At 47.9% G+C, this 20,996-nt stretch overlaps 1 protein-coding gene across 11 annotated transcripts; it reads right to left on the minus strand.

Moving 5' to 3' along the window:
* Positions 1–124: 124 nt before the first annotated feature.
* On the minus strand, positions 125–20,658 carry LOC122376641 (prostatic acid phosphatase-like). Of its 11 annotated transcripts, none has more exons than XM_043356534.1 (3): positions 7,903–7,998; positions 2,820–2,944; positions 125–2,384 (listed from the first exon to the last, which is right to left on the minus strand). In XM_043356534.1, exon 3 carries the CDS (start codon positions 2,295–2,297, stop codon positions 1,020–1,022), a length of 1,278 nt encoding a protein of 425 aa, XP_043212469.1. In that variant the 5' UTR covers positions 2,298–2,384; positions 2,820–2,944; positions 7,903–7,998; the 3' UTR covers positions 125–1,019. The 11 variants fall into 11 exon arrangements, with proteins under 11 accessions (XP_043212469.1, XP_043212468.1, XP_043212466.1 ...); XM_043356533.1 differs by lacking the exon at positions 7,903–7,998 and adding an exon at positions 7,200–7,214; XM_043356531.1 differs by lacking the exons at positions 2,820–2,944; positions 7,903–7,998 and adding an exon at positions 20,516–20,658.
* Positions 20,659–20,996: the final 338 nt, after the last annotated feature.

A 20,996-nucleotide genomic window follows, 5' to 3' on the forward strand; every position in this document is an offset into this window, starting at 1 on the left:
TGGCAGAGTCCATATATAAGATGCTCCTCATAAGTCGAAAAACCGCAGCCATCAGCGATAACCTTATGGATAATCACAAGATCATAAGATTGCACTACCACACACCATATGCATCACACTGTGGTTGGCTGTTTAGTTCATTTATTTACCTCACATATGCATACAGCAAGGTCGCTCTAAATACTGGCTTTTTGTGGCTTTACAAGTCAATAACCAATATCAGGTATCGGTAAAATAACCAAACCAATCAAAGACAAAGGAGAAAATGGCCATCAATAAAGCTGATACAAATCCCATAACACTGCTGGAGACGAAATTACTCCAATTAAACTGAACGACCCTTACAAGATAGCCCCAAGGTCAAAGCAACGACCATTCATACAACAATGCACACAGTTGTGAACACAATATCAACCTAAAAGCGCTAGGAACGAGCGCTTCAAGCAAACCCAAACGCAAAACAAATTACAAATGAATGCTGGATTTTGCTAAGCGTAGTTCAGTTACTGGAAATAATTGTACGATTCTGGCTCACACAAAATCCATTTAGACTGCTGGTAAACATCAGATCCATAGCAACATCCACGGCAGCGAGGCTGCTTGGGCTCACCTTATTAATGCCCATGACTGTTTGAAAGCACAAATCCATGCGCTCACTGAACGTTAAACAAATATTAGGTGACATTTTGTGGCATTACTGCAATTATTACATGCACACTTCTCACCCAAAGCCTTTCACATCAGCCTTCAATATATCTTGCTGACTGCTTGTTGACCGTTGTCTTCAACCTCAAATGCACGATATAGGTACTTCACATGGGTTATACAAGATACAGATTTCACAGAGGACTGGTAGATAATATAGCTCATCTCTGTCATGCAGCTAGCCAAAGCTGATCCTTGGTAGTTAACTGGTAGGCGGGATAAGTAGGCATCGGGAAAGACCACATCACGCCTGCATGTGGGCGAGCCTCAAACCGGGTCGTTGGCAGCGGCACCACACGCCAAACGCCCCCGCTCTAGCCGTTGATTTCGCCGAAGTGGGAGTAGGCCAGTGCGCCGTTGCGGCTCCGGCGGCAGTAGATGAAGAGTCCGATGGCGCAGAGCACCAGCAGCAGGGTGAGGGAGACGGCCAGGGCGATGATGGTGACCTCCTGAGCGGTCGGCGTGCCGCTCGGGGGCGGCGCGCACTCGGCGGCACCGTCCTGGACCCGGACCGGCGCCGTCAGGTCGCGGAACGCCACCCAGGGGCAGCGGCCGGTGCAGTTGGGCAGCCGCAGCTGGTACGGCTCCACGGCCGTGTCGTTCCGGTAGAACAGCTCCACGAAGAAGGCGCCTGACGCGTCGCGGTGCAGCTCGACGATGACGCAGCTGGCCAGCGGCGGCGCGATGCCGTTGTAGACGCCCAGCGCGCCGAGCAGCGCCGCCACGTCCGAGTCGTGGCCCGAGTACATGAAGAGCTCCCTGTTGGGCGGCGACAGGGTGCCCGACACCTTCTGCGAGAGGTGCTCGGTGATGTCTGCGAGCAGGGCGCCGCCGCCCAGACGGCGCAGCGCCGCGTCGTAGCTGAGCAGGTCGAACGCCAGCTCGTTGAGCGGTTTGAGCACGTCCGGGTAGACGGTGGCGTTGTAGGGCGCCAGCCGGGCGGTGGCCCACGCCGGCAGCGTCCAGTTGCGCGCGTCCTCGATCAGGAGGAGGTCGAACAGCAGCATGGCCTGCTCGAGGTCGCGGACGGGCGCGCCGCAGTGCTGGCTGAGGTACTCGTACAGCGGCTGGTTCTGCTTCTCCACCAGTCGCAGCGGCGTCGTGTTGAGCACGCGCTTCAGCTCGATGGCGTAGCGCGGGCAGGCGGCCATGAAGTTGAGCAGCCTGTCGGAGGTGATGGGCTCCGTGTGGACCGGGATCGGCTGCCACGCCAGGTCCGGGTTCCACACGTCGCGCCCTTTCGGCGGGTACAGACCGGCCAGGTTGACCTCAGCCGACATCAGGGTGCGGTCCACGTCCGAGGCGCGCACCAGTGTGTAGTTCTCGTGGTACTTCTCGCTGAGGAAGCCGTCATAGCGTGTCCGCAGAAATTGTCCCAGCTCAAACTGCATCTGCTTGCCCTGGTTCGTGAGCTGGCCGAGCCCCTCGTCCAGCCAGAGGTCTCGGTGCGGGTCAGTGGGGCACACGACCACAGGGGTGCGCGCGCCGTGTCGGAACAGCACCTGCACTAGCTGCAGGGTGCTGTTGTCGCCCGCGGCACACACAGACAGCCAGAGGCTGGCCGACAGCAGCAGTGGCCACAGGTGACCCATCACGGACAGGAAGGAAAATGTATGAGAAAGCACTCACGTGAGGATGATTTCTGCTGGTTTCTCTTCTAGGTGTTCGGACCTCTTTACCTGCAGAAAAAAAGTTATAGTCTGTTTTTCGTATCTTCTACCTTCACTCAAAGACGGTAAACTCTCTAATCACGTGCTCCAGCGAACATCTAATTAAATCAACACCGCTGCAAAGTCAATTTTTATCTCGAACGCAAGATCGAACGTCTGTCCCCTTGGCCTATCTCGTTAATCAAAATGCAATGTTCTTTGTCAAGTGAAATGCATTTGCATAAAAAGGTGTCATCATATTTTCATTCTGGCAAAATTATCCCTTTCTAATTTCATTATGTTTTCAAACAACAGAAGGGCAATGGCCTTGGTCTCAGACAAGACAAAATGATCGTAACGTTTTCTTTCAACGTTTCAAAGCAAAAGAAATGTGGGTTAGGTGACTGAAATAAGGCGGTGAAGAAGGAGCACAACCAACGAATATCGCCAGAATAACGAACTTACTTCCTTGGATATCAGAAAGAAAAGTGTTGAAGGCGCGGAGATACACCGATGGTGTTGGCACAGTTCAACTCCGTCATGCTTTCAGCGCAGTATAATACGAAAAATGGTGTTATTGTTGTTATTACCTGCAATCATAATATAAGCCCTAAGGCGTTGGTGATTGCCAGTGGTCAAAAAGTCATGTCAGATGATAAAGATCACCAGCAGCTTTCGACAATACCTAATAGCTGCTAGAACTAAAAATGTTTCGACGGCGCTGTAGTTCAATCGGTTGACAAGGTTTGGTCAGATTTGTCCAAACATGTTAAGCTCGGGAGTTTTTTAAATTTATGACCTTCAGTGGCCTTCACTATTGACCTCAGCAAAATGCGGTATATACTATATACGTATACTGCTGAAAGTAATTGTTGAGAGCTCTATCGATTCTTGCCCGCGTCTTCGTATCTTTTTTACTTTTCGGGATGATTGCGTGAGGCAGATAGGAAAACTGTAAGATCAAGCAAATCTGCCTGGGGACCCCCAAGCGGGCGTGGGCTAAGACAATTTTGTTATTCGTCGGTGTAAAAGTTATCGCAACGTAAATAAAGCAAAACATAAAAGCATTTGGAAAAAATATGGCAGAGCATAAAACACATTTAGCTTCTTTTACCCAATGAAAAGGAAGTGCAAGGTTTAAACTTTAAGCAAGAGCGCTTCGCACAATGCAAGTACCTATGAACAGCAAAACGTCCTTGTGTATAGGTCGGTAGTCAGTACCAATAAACCGTGGTAACGATAATACAAGCGATACTCTAGCTTAACCCTCGCCCGCACATGGGGGGGGGGGGGGTGGTTGCCACCCCCCCCAGGCAGTCTTTCTGCTCTGCACTCAACATTTTTAGAGCTAGAAGGCTGATTTTTCGTATAGCTGCTCGTCTATCCTTTCTTGATGTCCACTGAAAATGTCAAGTTTCTATGATTTTTGGTTTCGGAGATATGACCTTGTTTTTCAGGTCATGTCATGACCCAAATGGCCAATTCTCAACATCTTGCGTTTGCCATGGGCCTTGTGAGCTTTTGACACCCTGATTTCGGCCTTTTTTGCCAGTCTTACCTCCCACCTATCATGGAACATGTTGTTCGACGATGTACAGGGGTCAAGGTCAGGGTCAAGGTCAACCTAGGTCATCTAAGATAATTGCGTTTTAGGCAAGCTGAATTTACTTTTTGTGAAGTTTTTTGACTGCATTTTTGGTAAAAGCTTCTCAGATCATGATTTCATGTGATATGGACCCAAAAACAATCGGTGCACACATCAGTATACACACAGACACACACAGACATACAAACACATATAATTGACCTTGACCTAACTTGACCTGAAATGACCTCAGCAGCAAAACTCTGGTCGGATAGTGTGACAAAGAGGTTCTAGCTGGCTTGGCACCAGAAAACAGCATCGTCATCGGTATTTGATAAGCAGCGCACTTGATATCCAACGGTGACCCAAAACAGCAACATTTTTTAGTTTGACCTGACCTGGAAGGTCAATGACTGACCTGAGAAGGTAAAACTGGGTATCATTGGATTCGTCTCTTCCCAAAGAATCTTTTTGGTCTTTACTGCTAAGCTCTATCTGCAACAGGAACGAAATGGCGCGGGGGGGGGGGTGGCAACCACCCCCCCATGTGCGTTCTAGGATGGGAAAATGGCATGTGCGGGCGAGGGTTAAAGGTTTCTTTTCCGACTTTATCTGCGCAGCGAAGGCGAACTCCAACACGAGCAACAAACTCTTGCAATGAGTGGTGGGCCATGCGGTCAAGATTTGAAAACTATACCCAAAAAACGTGCTGGAGGGGCAAAACATCTTTGAGTGAAGGTAGAAGATACGAAAAACAGACTATAATACACTGTTAGCAATGAATAATTACGGAGCGAGCGAAGCGAGCGGAGTCTTTCCTTAGATTAACGGAAATTTCTGAGTATGAGCGGCCGGCCGGCCGGCCGGCCGGCCGGCCGGCCGGCCGTGCGGACGCTTTTGCGAGGCTTATATCTCAGCAACCACTTGACCGATTTACATGCGGTAATTTTTGTAGGGTAGCTTCATTCCTTCTACCAAGTATTGGACTATTCCCGATGCATGTGGGTGACCCCTTATGCACGTGCCACGTGCAAAACGAAGAGGTGTCAGTTTTGCAATTGTTGCAATATCTCGGTAACTACTTGGCCGATTGCGCTCAAAGTTGGCATGTAGGTAGGCACCCACTAGGCACTGCATATCCATGTGCCAGAGTTGGGGTGCTGCTGCACGTGCGCACGTGCAGGGGTCGTTTCCAGATCTCGAGAACGGCTCGACCGATTGCGCTCAAATTTGGTACACAGTTTGGGACCGGTTAGTAGGGTGCCGTGCACAAGTCAGTTGGGACCCATTTTGCACGTGCGCACGTGCAGGGTGCCGCTTCCAGATCTCGAGAACGGCTGGGCCGATTGTGCCCAAATTTGGCACATCGCTAGAGACCGGTTAGTAGGGTGCCGTGCACAAGTCAGTTGGAGGTACCCCCTCGCAATTTCGCACGTGCAAGGCCCACCCTCTCGCTCGCTCCGTTAGTCGCCCCATAAGGCGTTATACTGGTGATACTGATATCAATCAAAGCTAATTATAATGTCTACCGGGTGGCCCAGAAAAAAACGTTCCGAACTTTGGAGGCCTATATATCAAATTCGAGTGCAAATAACGAGCCAAAACTTTCATCAAGTTTGCGTCATTTCTTTGCGCATTGGTATGCCAATTCATAACACTATACCATCATTTTAAAGCTGGCAATCTTGAGTTGAATTAAGTAAGACGTTTTTGTTTTTTTTTTGCCGATGTCAAACGATAGTGATGATTGGGTTAGACGTCCCATGTTATAAAAAAAAGAAAAAATAGAGCACGTGAATGAAACCAACACGTAGTATGTAAATATTTTTGTCTCACTTATGTGCCAAATATTTAAATACTGAGCCAAAATGGTGCTCATGGATGCCATTCGTTTCAACACCAAATCATCTTTCGAGCAGGAGTGGCACGGTGCATGGATTGCTGCTGATTACCCTCCTTTCAGTAGATCAGACAGTAAATCGACCGGATAAGGAAAACAAACTAAAGCAGACCATGGTTCCTGTACCAGAAGACCACAGAATAGCTTATGAAAAACAACATTGCCAGCAGATGACAAAAAAAAAAAACTTGTTGAAAAGCTACATTTTCCCAGGAATGTCAGCCAGGAAAGCATTTGAGCCACAAGATGGTTAGAAAACTGGAAACTTCTTCCGATGCCGCTGGCACAGAGCCATCGTGGTTGCCTGAGGGAATGTGTCATCCTGAGACCCGAACCATCAATGAGACTAGCTGCCAGTAGCAGTCATGTCTCTAGGCCGCGGTGCCGCGGGGTGAAAGTGACCCGTTCACTCACATTTTTGAGTAAACATCGGAGCAAAAAAGTAATTTTTACATGGCATGCTTGAAACACAAACCGTTTAAAAAGTAATTTACCGAACACCCTGAAAATCACATCATTTACTGAAAATGTGTGCCGCATTGACTACTCGAAGTTTCAATATTGTATCTTTATCACTTTCTGAGAAATATTGATTTAAAGTTGGGAACGTTTTTTCTGGGCCACCCGGTATACCTGAGACATGAAAACAGAGGGCTGCTCAGGTCCCTGCAGCATAGATCTGTGCTGCGTGCGTCATACTTAGATGACGTCAACCACCTGGCTCCGCCCACTCTCCGCCGGCACGCCACGGCCGAGAGTCGCTGCAGCCTATTTCAAACACGGCGAACCGTTGCGCGGGTGAACTGGTGATTGTCGCTCAAATAGCGGTTAAATTGGGTTTAAATGTGGTTAGTAACAATGTGCCACCGAAAACAGTGATAATGATACCCAAAAAACAGCATACAATCTGCCAACAATAAGAAATATTGGACGGCAAACTTTAATCCGCGCCACTTTCACCTCCTGCAGCACCGAATTTCTGGCTGCAGGAAAACGAAGCATGCTTCAGTAGGTGACGTCACACAGGTGGTGACGCAGTGGTGTCGGCTGCTGGGCAGGACTAACAGGTGACGTAGTCCTCACTGCGCATGCGTGCTGCAGCATATTTCATTTTGGCTGTGCAGACAAACAGCCCTCAAGAAGTCTTTCAAGTCTGTCAGATTACCCAAAGTACACATAAAGGTACCTACTACACAGTACACACACCACAAAACAAGCCATTGGAATGAATAACTATGCACATACATGGATGAACAGTATATTCAAGAGCAAGATGGCATTTTCAGCTAGCCAGTGTCACAGGAATTGGCAAGGGAATTGGGGCTTCATGCAGGCTTTTCATGTAAGTGCTTGAAAAGACCTTGATCTGTAAAACCTACGCTTTCACTTTGACTTCGTTCTTCTAAAACGTTGGGCAAACTAGACCTTTGGAATCAAAATATGGAGGCATCAAAAGATTGATTCCTTATGACCATATTTGGGCATAAATGCAGACCATTTCTAACTTACCAATCACATAAAAATAAGAGAGTGTTTCAAGAAGGAGCATGCCTGATCTTGAACAGAAATGCTGGAACTATCTCCTAAGCAAAATAATATTGCTCCTATCATAACAATTTGAATTCTATAGGTAGTCAAAGGCAATCAAGAAATTGATTCACTTCATACAGATAATCATAATATTGATTCCCCATCAGCTGGCTAATCATTATTTTGATTCACAGGTAATGTTAACAGATAGGCAACAATGACTTGCAAGAATACAATATTTATCTTGCTATTATTCTCATTTAGTGGTATCCTCAGCACCACAACAGATACCTATAGCATTGTTGTACTTTACCTTCACTACGTTTGATAACAATTCACAATTTTTAAAGGTCAAGAATACAAAAACTGAAGCAACAGGTAAAAACCATATAATAAATATAAAAGCACTAAAATAATGATAATTAGGGGTTTGAAAATTTCATTTTGCCATTTTACACAAATACTGATTAGTTAGTATGTGATTCATGATACAAAAATAACATACAGTGTGATTTCCTCAAAACAGCTCTTACGTGATGGACAGTGGCCCTGTCTTATTCCCATTCACAAGGCCAAAGGGACAATTTCTTAGTTTTGGGGTAACACTTTTTGCAAACCTGCATATTTACGTCTGGACAACGAGTTGCGGGGAAAAGTGCCGATTGTGTTGCAGTTTTAGGAGCCGGTGATTAGGCTGGATTTTTGGGTTACTTTTTCGTTCCGATTCATGTATGTCATAGTGTTTGGCTTTTGAATATTTTAGTTCTTTCAGATAAATATTACTTGCCTTACAACTTTTGTAAAAACGTTTCATTTTTTTATAAGCCGACGTTCAGAGTCCTAAAAATACATCAGCACTACAATCAATGTAAACAAACAAATGGAGCACCACTTGGCTCTGCTCCAAGGCCATTTTTTAGTTTATCTGGTGGTTTTCTTGCTCTTGTACGTCGTTTTGTTGGATGTTTTGAATCCCTTAAGATTGACTTATATCATATTTAAGAAGCATGTTGACTGAAAACAATCTGAAGTATCCAGGAGGCTGACAGAGGTCCTGACTACTGAGTAATATCAATATCAAGTTGAACAAGTTATGAAATTTTGGTTGATAAACGCAAGTTGATCGGGCTCATATATCAGCAAGAAAAAGTAAAATTAAAAGAGCTTAGGTATTGTCCAAAAACAAGCTATAATATTGCAGACCTTGGAGCAATACTGAAGAGCACGCTGAGCAGGATCATACCAGAAAATGTTGACTGATGAGCGCATATTGATGTATTGGTATGAATATTGAATGATAACTTACAACAGCAAGATAAATTAGTGCTAACTATCAAGTTAAAATCTAGAATGAATGGACTTGGGCAGTTTTACTATGCTTAGATGCTATGCAGATTGTAATGTGCATCAGGTACTCAGTGTCTGGCAAATGAAACAGGAGATCATTCCATTGCTACTGGAGGAGAAAGCTTGGATCACTAAATCCACTTTATGTTGATTTTGATGTTAATCATCATAACTGTATTTCTTGAAAAAAGGATTGTAGTAAAATTGTCAATGTGACAATCCATGCAACAATGTGATCATATTATGTGTTCATAGTCATTCGTGATAGTCATTATTGGTCCAATATACAATGACAAAGCTCTCAGTCTCAGCGTTTCTTCCTGTGGATGGCCAGCAGTGACTCAAAGCTTAAAAGTATTAGTTTTCTTCACAGGGCTGGGATAAACAGTACTGAGGGTAATCTTCCACCAAGGAACTCCACTCTGACATGGTATGAGATGTAGGCACAAGTAGGTAGGTGCTCAGTTCCTACTTCCTATAGTCAGTAGTTGTGTATGTTTACCTAAGATCAGATTGTTAGTTTTTTAATTTGCCAAATGTCCATAAAAATGTGACCTGAGCAATGAGCATACCTGAACCTGACTAACCTGACAGCTGACCTAACCTCAATCATCACACATATTTGCAGCCTACCCAAGACCTGCATGGCAGTAGCACCCAGTTATAGGTAGGTACTCACCCTAACTCAATCGTACCTGCTAACCTCCAACTTGCCAAAAGTTAGCTCACATTGCCACGCTGTGTCCAGGGAAACAGTCAACTGAGGAACTGGCTCATTGGGTGGCTGGTGTGAGACTGTGCATTTAAAGTGTTTCTTCTCTGAAGCTGCTCTGCACTGCTGTATGTCATGTTAGATGCTCAGAAAATGTGGGAAATGATTACTAAGCTACTTTAGTGCTTTGTTAATGCTCGAGACATGAACAAGTACAGATCCTGCAGGGTGCAGCTATGAGTTAGGTGCTAACTGCTAGGTGAGTATGTTATGTGAATGTGCTGTTCCCTGTTTGACCTTAAGTATACAAACAAGCACAGGGTCACAGTTATATTCAATCTCCACATAAACATACAACAAAAACGGCCATATAGCCTAACTCCGAACACACCACAGATAACTTAAGCCTTTGAAGGCACAAAAATGTTTTGATTAACAGGACAGGTTTACAATATATCCTCTGTCCTTGGGGGATCTTGCTGCCAAGTTGAGGTATGATGACTGAACTTCAGGATTGATCAACCTTTTCTTAGCCACTGCTTATATACGAGAAAGACCAAATGCTTGTTTGGTTTGATTTACAGGACATGTATACAATATATCCTCTGTCCTTGGGGAATCTTGCTGCCAAGTTGAGGTACGATGACTGAACTTCAGGATTGATCAACCTTTTCTTTGCCACTGCTTATAAACGAGAAAGACCAAATGCTTGTTTGTAAACTGCGTTGAAAATTTAATGATCCACCTTCAATTCTGACATGAAGGCACAAATGAAATAGTTCCCTCTTCTTTTGGAATACACAAAGCAAAATATTTAATAAATTTTAGTGGATGGACAAGAGCAATTAGTATAGCTTTCCCTCAAGTTAACTTCTGGTGACTTCTGGCACTGTTGACTTTTTTTTTTTTTTATTTGCTCGGTCGGCCTAGTGCCATACCCGAGCAGGGGGCAGTTACTCCGGCAATTTTCGCCGGGCAGCAAGTCTTACGTTAAACCGGTTTATGTGAACCCGGTAGCAAAAACAACGTGGGATCCTATCTTAATGTGGAATCAAAGCTAAGGGAGGTACTTACGTGTATAGCCAAAGAGCCGAGATGTCTGGAGTCGCAAACACAACAGTGGGAATGACTTTTATTAACAATACATAATAGGCATGAACACTTGTGAGCTGGTGTCAGTGTAATGGAGCCGGGAAGCTTTCATCGCACTGACAGAAGGTATAAGACCTTCTAGGCTCCAGCCCCCCGGCGGGGCCTTGTTGTGGGGTGTAATGGTCGGGAGAAAAAGTCCTAAATAATAAAAAACCCGACGCCTAACGCAAAGGGCAAAAACCTCGCACCTAAGCCAAAACGGCGCGAGGGAAAAAGCCCTGTAACCGCGATTAATTAATGTGTGAGTTTGGGGGTGAGCCGGGAGACGAGGGCTCTGATTAGCGTTTTAGGGGCGGCAGCCGCGGCCCTAACACGCTAAAGGCTCTTGATGATCCGAGCGTCGGCGAGAAAGACGAACAGAAGGTCGTGGATATCCGGATGAGTGTCGCCCAGGAGAGTCGGAAGGTCGAGAGAGAGTCCATGTGTGTTAATGTATTGTACTATATGTCTGCGGTGTTGGTGTAGGTGTGGGCAGTGGAGGAGGAAGTGTGAGATGGTGTAGCGTGGGTGGTCGCGGCAGTGGTGACATATGGGTGGAGGTGCTCTGTCCAGGATGTAGTTGTGGGTGAGTTGTGTGTGGCCGAGCCGGAGCCTGGCTAGGACTCTCTCTTTGATCCTTGTGTTTTGATGGGAAGAGTAGAAATGGCAAAGTTTCGGTTTAATGGAGAAGAGATGTGGTGTATGATCATCTATCCAGCATTTTTGGCGGTATCTCTGGAAGGCACGGAAGAGCGAAGACAGAAAATCCGGAAGGGGGAGAGCGAGATGATTTCGAGATGGGAGATGAAGACCTTCTTTGGCTAGCTTGTCCGCTTTTTCATTCCCCTGTATTCCAACGTGGGACGGAATCCACAGGAGAATGACGTGTTTGTTTTCATCGGTAAAGCCAATAATCATCTTTTTTATTTTATAAACGATTTCGTTTTTTTCCATTTTTCTGTGAGCTATTGCCTTTACCGATGAAGCTGAGTCTGTGCAGATCACAGCCTTTTCTATGTTTTTCGATGAGACATATTTGAGTGCTGAGTGAATGGCTATCAACTCAGCACTAAATATGCTATGGTCGTCGTGTAGCCTACTTGTTTTGTTATGATGGTCAGATGTGACAGCGGCTGCCGTCCTCCCGTCACAAACTGAACCATCTGTATATATGTATGCATAGTCTTTATGTTCTTCTTTATGCTCATAGAAAAGTTGAATGCTTTCTTCTTTTGTGACTTTTGATTTTGCCTCTGCGTACAGGAATGCAATATTCTCTATGGCTGGCAGAAAGAAAGAAGAGATGGGTGGCCGATGAAAAATAGATGGAAAATCCAACTGGAAATCACTGAGTGTCCTTTCTATGCGATAGGCGATTATCGGGTATTTGAGTTGGGCCGTTGTGGGAGGGTCGTCCGTATATCGATTGGAGACAATGCGGTGCGAAGGCGAATAAGGGGACAAGAAAGTGCGCGCATAGAAGCGAAGGAGTTGGAGTTTACGGCGGTGAGAGAGAAGAGGAATATTACATTCTGCGTGGAGAGCCTTGATATTTGTGGTGCATTGGGCTCCTGTAACTATACGCAGGGCCTTATTTTGTATAACTTGAAGTGATTCGATCTGATTAGAAGCTATATCATCAAATAGAAAACTGTTGTAATCCAGGATAGGACGGATTAGGGAAGTGTATAGGTTAAGGAGGGTGCTGCGATCAGCACCCCAATCCTTTCCTGCTATACACTTAAGTATGTTGAGGCGCCTAGTGCAACGCATTTTAACGTCTTCAAAGTGATGTTTAAAGGAGAGTCTACTATCTAGTGTGATGCCGAGGTATTTGAACGTTTTAACGTATTTGATAGTTTGGTTCTTTACTTTAAGTTCGGTATCAAATTTAAAACGGGACTTATGGGAGAATATAAGTGCTACTGTTTTGCTGGGCGACAAGACTAGGCCCCATTTATCGCACCAGCTATGAATATCCTCCATTGCGTTTTGAACGGAGGCAAAAGCCGAGTCAATGTTTCTTCGCGTTACCCAAATGGCCACATCATCGGCAAAGTAGAATGCTTAAGGCTACTAGGTGGGTTTTGAAAAAGGTCGTTAATCATAATAAGGAAGAGGGTTGGGGAGAGGACACTGCCCTGAGGGAGGCCGTGATCCTGATTAAGATTGGGAGAAAATGTGTTACCGCATCGTACGTTAAATGTTCTATCTTTGAGGAAATTAGAGATATAATGGGCCATGTGGCCGCGAATACCTGTCTTATGAAGTTTGATCAGAAGGGCTTGTTTATTTACTTTATCAAAGGCGTTTTGAAAATCAATGAAAACTGCAAATGTATACATGTCATTTTGGAAGCCCTTCTGGATGTCATCAATGAGGTGGACTATATTGTCTGCCGTGGAGCGGCCGGACCTAAATCCTGTTTGATGTGGAGAGAGGAGGTAGTTACCTTCTAGATATGCCCTAATCCGTCCATTGACCATATGTTCTGTCAATTTAGCAGCGCAACTGGTTAGGGATATAGGTCTATAACTAGAGGGGGAGGAGGGTGGTTTGGAGGGTTTAAGGATGGGGACGATGGTACTGTTTCTCCAGCTCTCGGGGTACAAATTGTTTTCCCATAGATTATTGATTACTATCAAAAGGTTTTCAAGGCCGGATTCAGAAAGGTTTTTGAAGAAAGGATAGGCTATCTGATCCGGCCCTACCGACGTTTCACCACATCGAGATATGGCGTGTCTAAGTTCGAACAAGTCAAAGTGCTTGTTATAATTTTCAGTATTTGCTGAGTCGAAGGAGAGGGTGTCGAGTGTTGTGTTAAAGCTGTCATGTTGTACTTGTGTGTATTGTTGAGCAGAAGATATTCGTGCGTAATGTTGGGCGAATTGTGTCGCAACTTGAAGGGGAGTGGTGTAGTGGGTGTTGTTAATGTAGAGATGAGGAATTTTGTAAGTTGTGCTGCGCCTTGTCGAAAAAACTCTAATTAGCGACCAGATTTTAGAAAGGGGAGTAAATCTATTAAAGCTGTTAGAGAAGGAGTGCCATCCTTCTTGTTTTGCTTTAAGTATTATTTGTGAAGCATCATATCGGGCCTTCCGGAGGGCATTTTCATGGTAATCGCAAATACATTTGTTAAAGACTCGTAAGGCACGCTTCCGCAGAGCTACAGCTCGATTGCAGTCAGCGTTCCACCAAGGGGCAGCTTTGTTTTCACGTGGGGGGTGGGTATGGGGAATATTTTGGTGAGCAGCAGCGAGAATCACGTTTAAAAAGGTGTTGATGTCAGGGGGAGGGGTGGGAGTGTGTTCATCTATATGTTTTTGAAAGGAGGCCCAATCAGCTTTCTTAAAGTTCCAACGAGGAAGAAATGTGAAATTGGCTTGTCCTGAAGGGACATTAAGTTGATAGTGAATGGGATAATGGTCGCTAAACAGTGTATCATCTCCGACGTGTTGAGTGAAAAGTGTCGCGGTGTTAGTGTCTGTGAAGGCCAAGTCGATGACGGAGTGTATGACTTGTCCTTGGTTGCGTCTGGTGAAAGTGGGTGTGCGGTTGTTAATGCAAATGAGATCAAGTGAATCCATTATCTTATCAATTAGTGTTCCGCGCGCGTTGTTCGTTGTTGAGCCCATAGGCGTAGGAACAGGGGGGGCCGGGGGGGCCATGGCCCCCCCACTTTCGGAGGTGGGGGGGCCAGCAATGTTAACTGGCCCCCCCCACTTTTTGCTGACTTAAGTGTCTGTCTGTACCTAACCTACCACCCGGTAACTTGACAACTATTCAGCTTGCCCTTTAATGAGGATTCCTTTTTGTTTCTACAGCGTTATTGACCGCAATTTCCTTCACTCAATGAAGGAAACCATATCAGAGACAAGACTGTGAGTCCTGGTGACAGCATTTTGTTGAATACGAGGCGCGGGACAGCGAGCACTAAAAAGGTATAGGCAATACCAAGACAATACTAGCACGGTGCAGGAGAATGCATATACAAACGACCAACGCTTGACCTTATCTGCTTGGGGTCGGCATAGTTCGTCAAAGGCGTACTAGCTGGGGGCCAGGGTGACCGTGCCTCAGCCTCCTCGGTTCAAACAGGCTGGGGGCCAGCAATGTCTGTTTCTGCCCCTCCCCCTTCCACTTTCAGTGCAGTGGCGGTCGCAGAGGGGGATCAGGGCCATGCCCTTCCCCCCTCCAAAGGCTAATCAGGGGGCCATCATATCATTTGGCCCCCCCCCAAACAACCAATGGGCCCCCATGGGCGTATGGGGCTCTGGCTCTTATTCGATTGTCACGAGACTCAAGAATCCCACGCTAGCTATTAACAGCTCCCAAACCAGTCTTTGAGGGTCCTACACTGATCTCGGAGGGCCCTTCAGTGGCGGTCAAGCGCCCCCATTGACCGCTGAGAACCCACATTGACCTCATTTGAGGGCCCCTAAACCGGCCTCAAGGGCCCAGCCGGCGTCTGAGGGCCTCACACCGGCCTCTGGTGGCCTCATTTCTGTCTCTGGGGTCCCAAGACTAGCCTTTAGGTGCCTTTGAGGGCCCTGCACTGAATTCTGAAGACCCGATGCCGGCCTCTAAGGGTCCGCATCGGCCTCTGAGGGTCCACCTTGGCCTGAGGGGTCCAACGCCGGCCCATGCCGGTCTTAGGGCCCCACACTGACCTCTAAGGGCCCATGCTGACCTGTAAGGACCCACATTAGCCTATGAGGCCTTGTACGGGATTCTGAAGACCTGATGCCGGCCTTTGAGGCCCATCTTGGTTTTTGAGGGCCTTCTGCTGGTCTCTGGGTTCCAACACCGGCCCATGCCGGTATTTTAGGGTCCCACATTGACCTCTAAGGGCCCCGCACTGGATTCCGGAGATCCGATGCCGGTCTCCAAGGGTCCGCATCGGCCTCTGAGGGCCCACCTTGGCCTATGAGGGCCCTCCGCTGGTCTCTAGGTTCCAAGTCCCGCCCATGCCGGTCTGTTACGGCCCCACACTGACCTCTAAGGGCCCATGCTGGCCTGTAAGGACACGCATTAGTCTCTGAGGGCCTTGCACTGGATTCTGAAGACCCGATGCTGGCCTCTGAGGCCCATCTTGGTTTTTGAGGGTCTTCTGCTGGCCTCTGGGGTCCAACACCGGCCCATGCCGGCATTTTAGGGTCCCACACTGACCTCTGAGGGCCCATACTGGCCTGTAAGAACCCACATTAGCCTCTGATGGCCCAAGTCGGCATCTTAAGGTCTCATCCTGCCCTTTGCAGGCCCTGTACTGGTCTCTGAGGGCCTTAACCCTCGCCGGCGGGGGGGGGGCGGGTGCCGCCTCTCCATAGGTTTTTTTTCGCGATAGCTCCGAACACGCCGGCGATAGAGAGCTGAAACTTGGCATACCTGACCTTTGAATCAAACGGGATCTTTTGACACCAACCGCATTTTCGGGTCAGATCAGGTCACTGACCCATGTGGTCATAAGTGAACCTCTGCACGGTCTTCAGATGTCGCAACTTCGCAACGCCCTCACTGCCAGAGGGGATTTCACAGGGAAATGAACCTTGGAGGACCTAGTATCCAATAGGAGTCTCTCAACTTGTATAATGTTTATCTCGGATTTTTCCTTAAGTTCATATGAGGTCAGGTCATTTTCGTGACCTCACCATTAGGTATAAGTCAATGGGGATAAACTGAAAACTTTTTCTGGCGCCGGGAACGATCGATCTCCAACTATCTCAAGCACACCGAATCGTGATTTCATGCACTCCTTGCAAGGTTCGATGCGTCACTTTTGCAATGTTGACCTTGCGCGACGTCATTTATGAAGTTATAAGGGTCTTATTAGTTTTTCGTCAATAACTAGGTACCGATCAAATTGAGCTAGCGAGTCGGGAAAGCCACCTATGGAGTCAAGAAGACCTGCCGAATCGAATGATATGCGACATGACCTCCTTCGACCAATTTCGTGACCTGGGGACGCCGACCTGACCGTGACCCGAGGTCAACACCCTAAGTTTACCTCACCCAAACAAAAAGTATATCATTCGACGCGCCTGAGAGAGGCGCACACGATGCTGGCAAAATCGCGGCTCTGCGGCCATTTTTGGCGAAGTTATTCACCAAAAACGGAACCGTGCATTGAGGCACTTGACCTGACCTCAGAGGTCACCGGTTTTTGTTTGTTTTGTTGGGTTAGGCCCTTTCGGTCCAATGAGACCATTTCAGAGCCGGAAGGATGATAGGATATAGGGGGAGACATTGGTCTGGGCAGGCACCCTAGTGAGTCGCCGGGGCTGAGCCCGTCCAGACGACAGGCCACCCAGCCCCAAGGCACTCACTGAACCCGGCTACGGGGTGCGCTCCCTCGGGAGCAGCGGTGCCGCTCCAAGGGAGCAGCCCGCATGAGATAAAGTTGCCTGTCCAGCCCGGAGGGGGTTGCGGTGTGGAGGAGAAGGATTTCAGTATCTGAGGATAGAAGCACGGAACGGTGTCAGAGGTCACCGGTTGACCTAGGACCATAAAATCGGGTATCGATCTCTGCGTCTCGTAACGGCGCACACGCTCGTTTTACCGCGACGCGCTAGCTCCACCTGGGGCGAAACGGCGAGGGGGGTCGTACCCGCCCCCCGCCCCCTCGGCCAGCGCGTATGTAGAAAACCTATAGGACCGGGCCGTGGAGGGTTAAACTGGCCTCTGAAGGCCCAGACCGTCTAAAAGTCCCACACCGGCCTCTGATAAGTGATAGTCAATCAGCCCAGTTGCAGTGGTCGCTGATATAAAACCTCTTAAAAACGTTATAGGCCTGGCTGAGCCTAGCTGGGCCGTCCATGCTTATTTTTATAGGTATATTGAAAAGACTCGCTTTGCACGTTTCACGCTTGCTCGTAATGAAAAAGTTGCTGGATGCCTCTGGAATTTGCATGGGTGCCAACGGCTGCGGAGGACAGAGGAACGCGTCCATCAGTTTGAGTTTATGGACGGGAGACTCCCTGAAATTTCAACCAATTTTTTTTCTTTTTTTTTGTCTCGATTTTTTTTTTACCTCTGAGCATGTTTGCGAAAACAAAGTGGCCGAAATCCGAGGAGAAATCGGATTTTGGGGGTAGGTTAGGTTTTGGACCTCTGGGACCCTGGCCCCCCCACTTTCGAAAACGTTCCTACGCCTATGGTTGAGCCCCAGGATCTGTGGTGGGCATTAAAATCTCCTAGTATTAGGCAGGGGTGGGGAAGCTGGACAAACAATTGGCGGAGTTCAGAGGAGGAAAAGCGGTGGCTTGGGGAAAGGTACAGGGAAAGGATGGCAAGGTCATGTTGCGCTATTTTGACTTGAGCTGCGACCGCGTTAAGCGTGGTGCGGAGCTGAATTTCGTGGTGCAAGAGGTTATTAGCAATATAAAGGGCCGAGCCGCCTCGGCGGGGTTTTTCATTTACGTTATTTGTATATAAAGTATATCCACGTATGTTAAAGTTGTAATTAGAGGAATCTGAGTCCAGAAAATGGGTCTCCTGAATGGCGGCTATCAACGGTTTTTTATTTAATATATAGTTCTTGAATTCGCCCCAGTGGCTCACTAGAGAGGAAGTGTTCCACTGGAGGACGAATTCATCAGATCGATGCATGTTTTATGTGTGTTGAGTGTTAAACAGATTTTTCACGAGCAGCCGCCGCTGCGGCTCTGGTCTTCATCCCCTCTGACGGGGTTGGGGACGGGGCGCGTGTCGTGGCTCGCGGATGCTGAGTGTCTGCGTTTACATCCTGGCTCGCCGCTGGGGCGGCCTCATCCGTCTCTAAGTCGGCGGGCGGAGAGGCCACCGGACCCACGATTGTAGAGACGGTCTCTGTGTCAGAAACGTCTGAGTCCGCCCCTGTGTCCACGATACTGTCGACCCATGACTCCATCACCATGTTGCCGGTGCTGTTTGGAACCGATTCGTCGTCGCCGCGGTCGCACTGCGCCTGTCCCGGGGTGACAGCCGGAGGACCGGCCGACGTCTCCGTCTGCTTTCCGTCCGGGCTGAGGGGCGATTCAGTCACCCGCTCCGGCTCAGACGCGGGGGTCTCCACAGCCTCGGGCGCGCTCAGCTGTCGACGGACAGGGGCTTTCGGGGTGCGACTCTGGACCGGCGGGTTTTCGCGACTCGGTACGGTGTCCGTGAGTGAGGCCCTGCGTGGAGAGGGCGAGAGCGCCGGATATTCAGAGGCACCTGACTCCGAGTAGGAACTCGGCGGGAACGGTGGGGGCGGGGGTGGTGGTGCCAGCTTGGCTTTGAGCTTATTTTTTTGGTACTCCCATGCGGGGCACATCCGATCCCAGGCTGGGTGCGGGCCACCACAGTGGCCGCACCTGTAGAGATCCCGGTCGCACTCATCGACCTTGTGGCCGGATGTGCCACACTTCAGGCAGTTCAGTCGCTTTGACCTGCAGGTCGTCTGGTTGTGGCCGAAGCTGCCGCACTGTCGGCAGAGGCGGGGGCTGGGCTCCCATTCCCTGACCTCCAAGATTTCATATCCCGCGTATATAGCCGGTGGGCAGGTAAGGCCCAGAAAGTGGATTTTGATCCTCGGGTTTGGGGTGGGGCCACGCGAGCGGAGTCGAGTGACGAGGGTGACCCCCTGCGGCCGCAGTTCGTGTAGGAGCTCCGTCTCGTCCATGTTTTTCAGTGATGGGGCAAATACAGTGCCGGCCACCGAGTTCAGTTTGGTGGCAGGGCTGGCGGCGACTTCGTTGCCAAGGAAAGTCTGGATCGAAAGGGCCAGCGAGGCCTGAGCCTTGTTTTTAACCCGGATTAGAAGAGATCCCGATCGGACTACCTTTGCGGTGACAACCGGGCCGATTAAGGAGTCGAGTTCTCGTTTGATTCGAAACGGTGACAGACCCTGGAGGGACCGATCAGGACTAGTCAGGATGATAAACGACTGCCCGTCAGGCACGTCGTCTAGCGGCTCCCAGCCTCGACCAGGCGAGCCCGGAGAGGAATCTTCGAGGAGGGGGCGGGTCAGGGGAGGGCGGGGGCGGGACAGGGGAGGGGCCATGTTTAGAGAATGTAGATGGTTGGAAATGCGCCGAAAAAAGCGTGCCAAACGCACGAAGAGGGTTGAAAAACGAGATCTCACAGGAGGCACACCCAAGAAACGAGTATGAAGGAAACTTTGATGGAGAAAGAAGCAAATTAACAAAACAGAGACGTAACAGTAAGGAGAGAACAGAGAACCTTACCGGTTTGTTCAAATCACGATTTTCCAGGTGGGAAAATGGCCGACACTAAACCGACGCGGACCGAGCGCGGCGCAGCACCGCCGCCGCCAGAATTCAGCAGAAATTCACAACGATGAGCGCCAAAAAGAGAATACCGAGAATGATAATTTCGAGAAAGTACTGGGAAAGCTAGCCAGTAGCCACGCAACAACAATCGCTTAAGATAGTGCGAATTACACTGACGCTTATTCGCTTCATATTTTGTAACAAACGCGCTAAAACTGCAATATAACAGCACTATATGCTTTTTGACAAAATGAAATAGTATTAAAATTTTGCCCTGATGGCATTCATTCTTGGTGGAAACGTAATTACAAAATATTTTGTAGTAACTATTAAATTCCGGCCGAAAACAGTGCACGATTTAAAAAAGAATCATTCCAATGGCGGTCCATTCTTGCGGTCCTGAAATCGCCACTATTTCCGGCCTCTCCAACGCAACTCGTTGTCCAGACGTAAATATGCTGCAAACCTACCACATTTTTCTACCTTTTTAGAGAAAAATCTCACCGTCATGGGCCTTTTTTCAACCGTAACGATACATTTGAAGTCAAAAGTGTACCCAAATGAATCAAAAAATTGATTCCATGCCCATATTTGGTCATGGCTCCTCCCACCAGAATCAAATTATTGAGGCACCAGAATCAAATTATTGATGCCTCCATATTTTGATTCCAAAAGTCTAGTTTGCCCAACTGCAATATACCCACTCACCAGTTAATCACAGATTGCGTACTCTGAATTCAACCAACCAGCCAAATGAAGCTAACAATCCTACTCAAATGAATAACTAAATTAAATAAACAAGGCCTCGGAGGTTGACCTTGTCCTCCATCAGTGAATTGTTATTGCTGTTCAGGAAAATAGTAGCAAATGATGCTGCTAGGTGAACACTCCTAGTTGCTAGGCAACTTGCCATTTAAACCGGGGGTTGCTAAGCAACGACTGTCTGTGCCTAAATTTTTAAACAGAGATTGATAACGCTTTGTTTTACTGAAGTTTTTACTGTTTTTTCCAAGTTTTTACAAATCAAAGTTGAAGTTCAGCAGGTGTTGTCCATCTGAACTGCACAGTCACGTGACCCATTTGACCTTCGGATCCAATTCTGGTAGTCAATTCTGGCGCTTTTGTTACCATAGCGAAAAATGTAGCCCCGTGTTCACAGCTTTCCTGACGACGAAGATTCTGCGTAATC

This window comes from Amphibalanus amphitrite, unplaced genomic scaffold (genome assembly GCF_019059575.1).
Source record: "Amphibalanus amphitrite isolate SeventyFive unplaced genomic scaffold, NRLGWU_Aamphi_draft 002220F_arrow, whole genome shotgun sequence".
Taxonomy (NCBI): Eukaryota; Metazoa; Arthropoda; class Thecostraca; order Balanomorpha; family Balanidae; genus Amphibalanus; species Amphibalanus amphitrite.